This window comes from Brienomyrus brachyistius, chromosome 1 (assembly GCF_023856365.1).
Source record: "Brienomyrus brachyistius isolate T26 chromosome 1, BBRACH_0.4, whole genome shotgun sequence".
Lineage (NCBI taxonomy): Eukaryota > Metazoa > Chordata > Actinopteri > Osteoglossiformes > Mormyridae > Brienomyrus > Brienomyrus brachyistius.
Window position 1 is genome coordinate 47,305,234 of NC_064533.1, and position 12,537 is coordinate 47,317,770.

Here is a 12,537-nt window from a genome sequence, read left to right on the forward strand (position 1 = left end):
ATAAAAATATCGGAGAGATACTTGGTCCTTTCTAATTTAACAACTCTATGTGCTCGTCCAGCAGCCTGAGTAGCCTCATTTAGCCACGGTGCATGTTTTTGTAGATTTAAATGGAAAAACGGTGTCAAGAATGTCACAGCACGTACTGTATAGTAGATAAAAAAAATAAGTTAGCTCCTCTCTATTTTGGCATATAGAGGCGCTATTATCCTCTACAGCAGTGTTAAACGCAGCGGAGAGATGAGCAGCTGTAGAAGGTTTAAATAGCCGCGAACTGGAGCATAGGGGAGACTGGGGACGGTTGCAACAAGTCTTATTTCTCCAATTAGAAACATGCTAGAGTGATGATACTCATACTACACATGCTCAGTTAGGCCCTCTCTCCACCAGAGAGAAACTATAGAGTTTCATCATCTGCTGCTGCATTTATTGAAAAAGAACTGTTTTGAAGGTATGAAAGTAATTTTTTTTGCAAGTTGTTTTTTTTTACTTACTGTCCATAGCTTTTATTTTAATTAATCAAAACATACCTAGTTCAAATCATTGTGGTGTTGACTTTTAAAAAGTATTGTTAGCATGTTTCCCTGACTCTGAATAGCTAGCACATGGTGTTCTGTCATGGCTGGCAGGTTAGGGACGGTTGCAAAAACTTGTTGCAACCGTCCCCAGTCTCCACCACTTATTGTCCAAATGACATGGAGTGGAAATGTCAAATAAAACCGGAGCATGAACAGAGAACACTGCTTCTAAAACTTTCACATTTGCGACCTGAATACCACATGACAAAACAGGATCCAGTGTGTGGCCATGTACTTGAGTAGGACCATTTACAAACTGTATAAAGTTAAAAGCATCAATAAGATTTAAAAAGTCTTTTACAAGTGGAGTTTTAGGACAACACACATGAATGTTAAAATCTCCAGCAATCAATACCCGGGCATATTTAGACTGAATTTCTGATATAAATTGAGAAAAGTCACCAATAAAGTCCTTGTTATATTTAGGGGGCTGGTAGATGACCGCACACAGTACCGGGAGGGGCTGACCCATTTCAGACACGGTTAGCTCAAAACTGGCAAAGGAAGGCAGAGATTAACTGTCTACAGAAATATTTATCCTTAAAAATGATCGTAAGTCCTCTTCCTCGACCAGTAGTCCTTGGATAGCTGAAAAACATGCAATCAGAGGGTCAAAGCTCGGAAAGGCGGCTTAACTCACCAGAACTCACCCACGTTTCAGTCACAAACATGGAATCCAAACCGTAAGTCATTTACGATAAAAGTCTTATTTACTAGCGGCCTTGCATTAACCAGGGCGGATTTATCAGGAGTCGGAAGACTTGCCGTCCGGGGTCCCTGTCTCGGCGGCCGAAGGTTGTGGTGGTTGACACTGCCTCTGCAGATGCGCAGTGAAAAGGTCCTGGGAAGCTGGGCATCCGTATCCAAGCCGACAGGTGGTACCAACCAACCAGGTGCCGGGAGGGTCCACGGAGCACCATGGCACAACATGGTAATTTACCAAATCATGAGAAACACGGGGAAGCCGCCCTGCTCCAGAGCGCTGTGACCGCTGCGTTTCCCGCGCACTGTATATCCAGCAAGGTTCGGCGGTCACAAACCAACAACAACTCAATACTAGGAATAAAAAAACGAAAAAAAAAACAACAAAATCATGGACAAATGCATCTGAGACAGACGGCACGGCAAACACACTGGCGCCATCTTACAAGCAGCGAGTCGCCTAAAGGTCAAATTGTGACCCTGAATAGGAGAAGCGGATACAGGAAATGGATGAATGGACATGCATTCATATTCCTGGTTGCCTAGTTTGTTAAGCTGGTACTTCTTATATGCCGTATTGGTCCTGTATGACCCATATGCAGTTCATGTTAGTGCATCACAGAAAGTCCTATGAAGAACAGAAGGAAACCTTTAATAACAAGGACATTGCTGGGTTACAAAAACGGTACTTTTATTTTATTTATTTAGCAAACCAAATAATTTAAAAGAATATTTTTTTAAATTAAAAATTGAAATTAATAATCTGTAAAAAAAAATTGTTAGCCATATCTAATGTAAAATATGTCATTCTTTTTGCGTCCCGTCAAACATTTATAAAACGTTTGCATAACTGAAAAGCAAAGGTAATTGACAATGCAAATCCCTAGCACTGTAAGTGAAATTATTCCTCCAAAATACATGTCTGGTAATATCTGTAAAAGGACTTCATCTGGGATGCAGTGACAAACAGAGAGGTGGGCAGGGTGCTGTGATGTCATCTCCCACGGATCAGCTCATGAGGACATATTCATCTGTGACGTCCTCGGCTTCGCACGGCTGGTGTGCTGGCATGGATGGAATGTTCACCATGACGTAATCGCAGCTGTCCTCCATCACCAGAGGCTTCTCAGTGCCCTTGCTGGTACCGTGGTCGATGGTGGCATACAGCACCTCTTCCTTGTCCTCACCCTATTGTGAGGATCAAGCCTTCAGCATTGTCCAAACTGCTCATCAGAAGACAGATGCAAAGCTGTACAATCTCAGGTGCTGCGTTTATGGGTCAAACAATTCACCAGGACTGTACAAAGCTGAAGCAAAATTATCTGATAAGGCTTACAGAGTAAAGACCAACATTTGATTGATTCATTGATTAAGTTCTCCGTGGGTGACCAAGGTGCAAGCTGGCCAAGAAGGTCAGCCACCCATAGGAGCATCCATGGACTATGGGGTTAAGGGCCTTATTCACAGGCCTGCAGGCTAGAACTGTTGACCTTCTGTGGTTAGGGCACTGAGTCACCCTACCTCTCGTACAAGTCCTCTTTTCAGAATGGTTCACCACAGCCCTGATAACCCATACGTTGACACTTATTTTATATTTAGCTCGTATACTCTGTTTCGGTGCTTTTTTTGGCCATGCGTAATTTATGCATTCAAATGAGAGCAGCTGACACTGGTGCGTGTAAAGGTTATGGTTTCTCCCCTGAAAGTGTTTACAGTATTTTATTGCATTTTCTATTTCTATTTTCTTGCCACTTCATTATCACTTGTTTAATGCCTGATGATCATCTGAAACCTTGAAGTTTGTTGAGGACAGCATCCCCCCTAAAAACAAATGCACTGCATTGTCTTTTTCTTTCTCCCTGACAAACACCTACAAAGTTCTTCTTTCACCATCCCACCACTGTTGTTCTTGGTACCACAATCCCTATCCCATATGACAGGGCCCACAATCAAATCCCATCTGCAAGAATCAAATGTTTGATCCTCCCCGCTAAGGGGTGAATTTTATCTAGGGCTGTCAGGGCCAGACTTATACACAGCTAACCTGGCCTGTAGTCCAATGCCCCAAGTAGAGGGGGGGATTTTAATTATATATATATATATATATATATATATATATATATATATATATATATATTTTTTTTTTTTTTTTTTAAGCAACATTTTATACTGTTGTTGTATCTACATTGATGGGCCAAAAAAAATTCCATTGTCTGAATTTAAATAAGCAAATACTTAACAGCCAGTGACTGGATAATTTTTACAGCTCTGCAACATTATGCAGCAATACAAGGAAGGCAGCTGAGTACCTGAATCCACTGAACGACCAGGTTAATAGATTTCTTTCCTTCCCTGACAGCATTAGCATCCACCAGGACGTCAGTCCCAAGGTTCATCAGGTTCAAATTGTGAATGAATGGTTCAGGGAGCAAGAGGAACCATTTTCACCCATGAATTGGGGACAGAGTCCTGACCTGCACCAGACTGAGAGTGTTTGTGATGTGCTGAAAGACTTTACTGAGTGGTTCGATTCTCCTGTCTATCAACTGAAGATTTCTGTGAAAAAATTATTGTGAATTTGGACGAAAATAATAATCAAAACTAAAGGAGGTCCAATTAAATATTGAATCATGCAACAGGCAGTATATTTGCCCTAAGGGGGGAAATAATTGGGGTACCCTGCCATAACATTAATCTTGCACTACTTCTCCACCAAAATTGATAAACATGTGTGGCTATGTTTGCTGGATGCTATAGTTGTATTAAAAGAGAAAAAAAATATTATTATTATTCACCAGGACCCCAAAAATCTGAATTTTTAAATCCTGGTTTAATGCTCATTTTGCTGGCAGAAGGCTGTGCTGAACAGCAGGTTGCTTCAAGGTTCAAAATTTCTAAGACAGCAGTACACAAGAACATGGTAAAACAGGAGACGCTGGGAATGACCTGAAACCAGCCAGGTAATGGGCGGAAGCCCCTGGTTCCACTAAAAGGTTCTGGCAGTGTGAAAGTGCCAATTCACGAGTCTTCCTGCTGTTTTGAAAAGCAGTCTTGTAGACCTCCTCAATATGCCAGTGTCTACTTCAGAGAAATCGATAATTCCAGTACTTACATTTTCTTTGTTTGCACCGTCATCTCCATCTGGAAACAAGAAGTAGTGATTGAAAGACATCCGATTGGTGGGTCCAACCTCCTGTAATTTCTTAGCCCCACCTCTTCTACAATCCGATTGGTTATCTCTCTGAACCAGTCATTTTTCCTTCTGCCCTCAGAACATTTTTGTGCAAGCAAAACTCCATTGACCGTGAATTTAGGTCTTGCATAAATGTTGAATTAAGCTTGAATTAAACATTGACTTTTGAAAATGAACGAATATCGAAATTACAACTCTGCTGTCTATCCCTGATAGCACAGGGCCTAGAAAGGCAGGAGAAGACCTGGAGCAGAATACCAGGCCTTAGAGCACACAAGCACACACTGCAAGCAATTTAGAGGAGTGAATTCACCAAACTGCATGTCTTTCGAAGGATTCACACAGAGATACAGTCTAAAACTGAGACCCTAACCCTGGAAGTGTAAGGCAACGATTCAAGCCCTTCCATTAATGTAGACCTGTCAGTCTTTATTTCTAGAAACAATCCTGTCAGCCCTAAAGTTCCTTAGGAAGGAAGTCATGGGGACTATACCTCTGGTTTTATTACGGGTTTTAATACATGCTGAGAAAATAGAAGCAGAGGAGAAGCAACGATATCATAATATCGGCACATAATAATAATAATCATTATAATAAAAATATTGTGGTTATTATACAGGTAGGTCTGTCCGTCAGCTTGTGTCCGCATTTGGGATCACGGCCACTGGGTATAAGTCAGACATTAAGCAGCTACTGTACTGTAATATATACATGGTACTCTATAGCAATTAATATGTGTACATGTAATGGACTTTATAATAACGTCACTTGATAGGACGTAAGTCGACAGATGCCTGTATTTTTAATATATAAATTATTTGTTTGAATGATCTTATGATCTAAATGTTTAAAAATGCCACTTAAATAATAACGATGTCCGTAATTTAAAAGACAGGACTTTCTTTTGTACGTTGTAGACATTCCGGCGATTCAGTGTAGAGATTAAAATTGTAACAATGATTTAAAGTTTTTGTTAACCTTCGTGCAACCATTAGCACTACACTCTGCTTCAGTGTTTTTCAACCACCGACTTTATTTCAACCACATTTCAGCGTTGAAGGTTGGTCACGTGCCGGCTGCGGATGTGCAAAGGCCTTGGTTAGTCACGAAGATAATTTGTGTAAAACTATGTTATCAGCGCAGCCTCAACTCCGAAAGTCACCCCAGTATTCGCATCAATCATCCAATAAACCCAAATATTTTCGACAACCTCTCCCCCCCCTTTTTGTTTGACTAATCAATACCTCCTGGAGTTATTAAACTCATTTAGTTAATTCACTAACTGAACTGACGGTGAAATTTTACAAACACATAGAATAGTTATGGTGCCCCTGAGGAGATGTTTGGGAATCAGACGTGGGGTTCATCTAACCATCCAACACGATGGAAGGAGAAATTCTCTTTTTTTTTGTTACTGTTAATTAGTACGCTAAAAATACGTATACATTTACAGTACTAGCCAGATAAATAGCCTTAAGACTTTTGCATAGTACTTTAAATCAAATTATGTCAAGTATTTTACAACATCTTTTAAAGTCCAATTTTTCAAAGGACTTTACATCCATACAGGGTAGGAGTCTTTTAATTGCACATACCTCATGAAATAATATGTTAGTCGCTACTATATTTTGTCCTCAGATTATTCTCACGACAGCAGAGACCCCCGGAAGGCATTTAGTGTATATCGCCCCACACAAAAAGCAAATCTGGAGCCTCTTGTCACTGGCTGACAATTGCATGAAAGCTGCTTATATTTCACCACAAACTTACCATCTGCATCTTCCGTCCCTTTTCTGAAAATACAAAAAAAAGCGACATGTAGTGTATTTATAATATTGCTGATATTCACAAATAAACTATCACTTACTGTTCCAGCAAGACACGAAAAACTAGTAATAGAATGGCGAAAGTCTGCCTGCTTCCAGGACGTTTTCAGACCTGTCGCAGTACCGTTTCACTATTTTTCAGCTGAATAGTAAATTCGAAGCCAAGCCTCATTGTCTGGGCTTGGAAAAAGCTTGCAACAGAGAACAAGAAACTGAAAAATATGGAAAATATGAACGGAGTCAAATGATGCTGATTTAAATATCCAAAGCAGAGTAGCAGGACAAACCGCACTCGGCCTCTACAGTAAAGCTATAAATGGATAAGCTGTGTAGCGGAAGCTGGAGGGGTCACCACCTCCCTCTGTAGTTGGGCTGGACAGCTTCACTGCAGAGATGCGTTGCCGTGTCATTCAGTGCCGACCACACTAGACATCCATGCTGATGTTGTAAAGGTGGCAGCGAGCAACTGGAGCAGCGCCATACAGGCCTTGGCTGTGTGGCTTATTGCCAGTAGCTGCTAAGGAAACCACAGACCCTGTGAGCTTGCAAAACCCGGCATGAAAGAACATTGCCGGCAAATCTACAACAGACTCTAACCCTCTGTCTCAACGTCTGTTACACAGCCAGTATATCACCACTCTTTCTCCTCCTCTACTCTTCTTTTTCATGCTTGTTTTCTTATGCGTTTTTTTTTTTTTACTTACTTCGTTCTCCGGCATAAGCAGCACCCCATAATCCTTAGATGAACAGTTTTCCAGGTACCAAGGCTGTGGCGTGCCAGAGGTCATCCAAAACTACATCCAAAATTCAGATGCTACGGAATATAGCCTCACCTGCAGTTAGCGTCCTACAGAAAGGCAGAAAAGCTGATGGCAGAGGCAGAACTTAATAAAAGGAGCGAAGGAGAGGACAAGAGAGCCTGAGTGAGTGAGAGAGAGAAAGAGGGAGAGAGAGATAATGATACGATAGGGTGGAGGGTATAGCCAGACCAAAAGTGTTTGTATGAAATACTTCCTGTAGTTGTACTTTTTTTAGTGCACTGATATGTATCTCTGACTGCACACACACACACACACACACACACACACACACACACGCAGAAGAAGTTCAATTTCTTAGTATCATAGATTTATTAGGTTATGAAGGTTTATTAGCGTGACATACACAGGTAGCAATAACTATGCAAAAGCTAGCAGTTTAACAAATTAACATGAAAATTAAAGTTAGAGATTCAACATAATACCTGGATACCTCTGTCCCTATTAATAGTGTCCACCGCCCCCCGCCCCCCCCCCCCCCCCCCCCCAGTCTGTAAAAGGCAGATGCAAACTGGACCAGCTCTGAATGATTCTGCAGATCACAAATACATGTAAATAATCACATGGAAACACTGAAAACACAAATTCATCACTAAAAGTAACAAAAAAAAGTTAGTAACATGATATATGCAAGACAGACATAAATGATATTAAGGATCAACTTGTTTCCTTCAACGGCTTCTCCAAACAGGAAGTCAGTCTTTTTTAGCAATTGTATTACCTGAAATGGTTAAATTACTCCCCAGACTGAGACTAAAACATGTGGTAGTGTTCTTTTATTTTAGGAATTCAATTTGACATATATATTCACGGAAACTTTTTTTTTTGTATTGAAGGCTGTATATGGTGTCACTGTCCATCTGACTTATAGGAAGCGCACGCAAACCTATACGGTGACCGGATCCCCGGTTGGAGGCTACATCTGCTGGTGAATGAAGGAATTGCGTGAGAGAAATGCATTGCGGTGGATGAGTTCAGTTCAAATTCATCATTCCACTCCGTTGTCAGTGACCAAAAAAAGAGGATCGTTTTACGCGTGCGCGCGGTCAAATCAGTAGTCTAATGAGCAAAACATACCAATTTAGATTGATGAATGTAAAGAAAAAAATCATACAACACTAACGGTTTATTAATATATATTTCTTTAGTTCAATTATCTCATTTATCTCAAACTCATATTGTACCACTTGTGTGTCTGAGACTGCTCTTAGCTTAGAGTGACCACCTAATCCAAGTAGGGAAGGACACTTTGAGTTACTTCAGGTTGTACTACTTTAAAACGGAAAGGCTGCTGTACTTGGCTGGATACTCCAGTTCTTTCGCTTGGGTTTGTTTTCTTGACTGAAAGACGCATCTAGCTGTTTCACAATAACATTAGTGCAGGGTTACCAACTCCCGGCCTGGACTGGCCATCTGGCATTACCAGGAATTTTCCTGGTGGGCTGGTTGGTATGTGGGCTCCCCCCGATAAAATTCACCGTGGGCCTGTGGGGCCCCACAAAGCCCCAGGCCAGTTTTTATTCTCAGTCCATCCCAGGCCAGCGCTCATGCATCCGGCGTGACGCTCACGCTTTCCGACTCACGCTCACGCAAGAAATCTTACGGCAAATCTATATTATTCCATTATAAACCTGGAATAACCCTACAGACTATTTGCAAGGTAACAAAACTCTTACATACATATAAATGTGTGTGCAGACTTGCCTCGAATTGAAAATCTCAGTCCTGCATCATCTAAGGTAAGTATCCTGCAGGGAAAACCTAGGTAACACAAAGAGAAGAGCATCTTTGGACAACAAGATTTAGTCAATGTAGTTTGTAGCAGAACGTAAACCTTTTTAGGAGTTTTGGATGCTGCTACATCACATCAGATTAACCAGACAAGCATGTTTATTCGCCTTGTATTGACCCACATTATTAACCCACACTACATCTTATGACACCTGATGACTACAATCTGGTATTATTAACAAAAGCAGGATACATCATAACACAGAGCCATGGATCAAGCAATTAATCTATCAGGACAATGAAAACCAGGACAAATCCCCTAAAATACAGTTTTTATCCCAAAGCAATCATGACTTTAAATCCAAAATTTATATTTCATCAGTGCAATTTGTATATTTTTAATATATTTTTATTATTCTTATGCCTCACATTGAGTCGATTGCATTTTTCAATTTCGTTGTTCAAGTGACAATGACAGGAAGGATGTTGCTTAGACTTCAACTGGGAATCATGGGGCCAAGTAACTAAATAATTGGACATGGTGCTGGGAGAATCTCACTGAGATGTGAAACACGCTGGAAGAGATGATGGTGTAAGATTCTCCTGTGACAAAAGTATCTGGTAAGAAGAGAAAGTACACAAATGATGCGTGTAACATGGCATTAGATACGCTTCTTCAGTGTCGAGCCTTGGCTGTAACTTCGCTGTTACGATAAAGACTAAATATGCAGAGCTCCTGATTGATCGAGAAGAAAAACCGCAACACATGTACCACTTTCTGAACACCAAAAACAGGAAATTCGACCACCGGCACTCTGTCACAGAAATGCAATTCATTTCCTATAATCAGTAAAAGCGTCTTGTTTCCTATCTGAGGCTAGACCAGCAGCAACGTGGTAGCTGCCATATGTGGCGCTGGTAGGGGCTTGTTAACATGCACTTTGCTTGGGCTGCCATGAGGATCGTCTGGGTGCCTCTCCTATGCTTCAACAAAGGTAACGGAACCTGTAGAAGATGACTTATCCGCATTTAATTACTCATTACCACCTTGGATTAGCTCACAGTGGTTGTTTGACTCTCTCCCTTTTTTCTTTTGTCAAAGGACAACAAATCACTGCAGAATTGTTGACCAATTCACCATTTATAGGTAATATAATACATTTATTAACCATAATGCTGAGTAACAATTATGTGTTTGCCTTTTTTGTTGCCGATTGACTGCACCCGGAATAGGCTCCAACCGTAGAAATTCGTACAGTGAGTTATACTTTGACCGGTTTCACAAACAGACAGATGCGCATGATGTAAAAAACAGAAAGTATGCAGTAGCAGCTAATAGGATGTATGAACATGGATGTTTTAAGAGGTCTAATGGTTTGGGCAGCTGAACTTGGTTTACATTTTCAGACTACAGGACCATTTTAGTTCTTAGTGTGGGAGGCAGTGCTAATATGACATAATGACATATTAACACTGTAGGAAACAATTTAATCATGTTACACAAATGAAAGGATTTTTATACATTATTGGTACAATTATTGTGGTAATAAACAAATGTATGCGATTACAGCATCACACATATGTTCCCACTGATTTTCAGATAACAGGCACAAATTTTTCGACCTGAACGAAGGTGCTAATATAACATGCAGCAATAAAACATGGCGAGAGATGATCTACAGCATCTGGAAAGTCAAATTGAAGGGGAGGCTCTGCTCTGTGGCTTTTCACATTAACGGAAGTCGCCATGACACATGTGAGAATGGGATGGAGCTGAGGAACGGAACCAGCGGAGAATCCTACCTGCACATTCCTCAGTTCACTCTAGGAAACCAGGGAGTTTATCTCTGTGAGACGGCTTACTGGGGAGGAACCTATAATGCAGAGATTACGGTATCTGCAAGAGGTGAGACAGAAATGGCTTATAAGGGGATGTGGGGGCTGAAGGTACCTTCTATGGGTACTTTAACACAGAAAAACCATCTCGGTTCTTGAACCTTGTTCTTGGTTTTGCCTCAGTGCCTCCACAGATCTTCAGCAGGCTGGAAGAGCTCCACAACGGGACAGTGGCTGTGTGCTCAGCTGTGGGGGGAAACCCGGCAGCCTCCATCTCCTGGAGAACCCAGTGGAACTCCACTGCAAACCAGACCTCCACCCGCAACTCAAACGGCACCTACACTGTGGAGAGCCGCTTGGTCCTGCCTGGCCGTGTCTCCAGAGAGAACCTGAGCTGCATCGTCACACACCCGAGCTGGCCGGGGGGGTTCAAAGAGACACCTCAGCCTCGGGGTAGGTCTAACCTATCAAATTTACAATCAATGGGGCTGTTCTCTCAATGCACTTAACTAACATTTATGTCAAACACAGATTAGCTTTAAACACGATAACAACCATAAATGCTAGACTATAATTAGGAAGTCTTGCCTAAAACACACATATTTTGGTTCTCGCAGGATCCTTATCAATCTTTGGATTGCAGTCCAGCGTCCTGATGGTCTGCGCTGCTTTGATGCTGTTTGGAGTCGTGACTTCATGCTACATCTTATGGAGACCTTCCAAAGCAATGGGGTATGCTGGGAAATTATTGTCTTTTAGCTGTTAAGTTCCACCAGCTGTCACTAATGCCAAGCTACTGCTCACACTTATACCTGCAGTGTTTCTGAGGTGGAAATTTTCAAACGCAGTTATTTAGTCTGTCTATGGTTTAGTCATTCACCTTTTAGCCAGTCATGAGGGTAAGGGTTAGGGTTAGGGTAAGGGGTGATCAATTTCTGTTGAGACCAGGGTCACCTGTAGGCATACTATATGTCAATAGACTATAGTAGGAAACCAGCACAAGATGGGAAGAACACACACACACACACACACACACACGCACACAGACACACCCAAACGCACCCAAACGTTTTTAAACTGTCTGTTTTTGCATTCGTCCTGTTGCCACTAATGACTGATTTTGGGTCACTTACAGCTGCCTTGAGCTTATTAATGTGTAGGAAACATTGGGGAATTTTAATACCCATTTATTTGCTGCCTGTTCACAGCCGAAGGAAGCGACGTCTCTGCTCAGGGTCTACTTGACACACCCGGCCGTTGATGCAGAGGGACGTCAGCAAACCAGTTAGGAACTAAGAGGGTACATCACTCACCAGAGGTGGAGATTTCAGGTCCACAGTGTACAAATCCAGACCGAGATTTTGTTTCAACAACCAGTTGAGTATAAAGAGTCACAATCACAGAGTACTGAAATGGTTGGTTGAAGCGAAATCTTGTCCTGGATTTGTACTCTCTGGACCTGAAATCTCCACCTCTGTGGCCCACTAACCACACCTATTTGCTGTGTGGTATGCTTAACTTTACCTAATGCCCACTATCATTTAAAAAAAATTTTTGCAGTGCTTGTTGCTCAGGCTTGGTCATTTAGTGAACCTGCTACGTGTCCAATGGCTTTTGTTTTCACTCGTGCTGTTTTTGGCAGAAACACTAATTACACTGTAACTGCGGGTTTTTCTGAAACATCGTGTTCGGAAGAGAGCAGACTTTCTATGCATGGTTGTATGTTTACGATGCATGTCGAATTGTAGGTTTTGCACAATGACGGCGACTTCACTTTTGGTAATAAACAATACCTTTGACGAATTGCTTGTTATTGAAAAAAAATTGAACAGTTGCAGTGTTCCGTATCGCCA

The 12,537-nt window shown here is 41.5% G+C and overlaps 2 protein-coding genes across 2 annotated transcripts; one reads left to right on the top strand and one right to left on the bottom strand.

Annotated features, from left to right (window-relative positions):
* Positions 1-287: 287 nt before the first annotated feature.
* si:ch211-214p13.7 (uncharacterized) lies at positions 288-7,285 on the bottom strand. Its single transcript, XM_049015871.1, has 4 exons — positions 7,004-7,285; positions 6,244-6,266; positions 4,393-4,421; positions 288-2,468 (listed from the first exon to the last, which is right to left on the bottom strand). The coding sequence occupies exons 1-4, from the start codon at positions 7,030-7,032 to the stop codon at positions 2,289-2,291; spliced, it is 261 nt and encodes an 86-aa protein (XP_048871828.1). The 5' UTR covers positions 7,033-7,285; the 3' UTR covers positions 288-2,288.
* A 2,439-nt stretch (positions 7,286-9,724) lies between these two features.
* On the top strand, positions 9,725-12,483 carry LOC125743143 (cell surface glycoprotein CD200 receptor 2-like). Its single transcript, XM_049015846.1, has 6 exons — positions 9,725-9,843; positions 9,951-9,995; positions 10,449-10,754; positions 10,868-11,137; positions 11,302-11,416; positions 11,893-12,483. Exons 1-6 carry the CDS (start codon positions 9,783-9,785, stop codon positions 11,927-11,929), a joined length of 834 nt encoding a protein of 277 aa, XP_048871803.1. The 5' UTR covers positions 9,725-9,782; the 3' UTR covers positions 11,930-12,483.
* Positions 12,484-12,537: the final 54 nt, after the last annotated feature.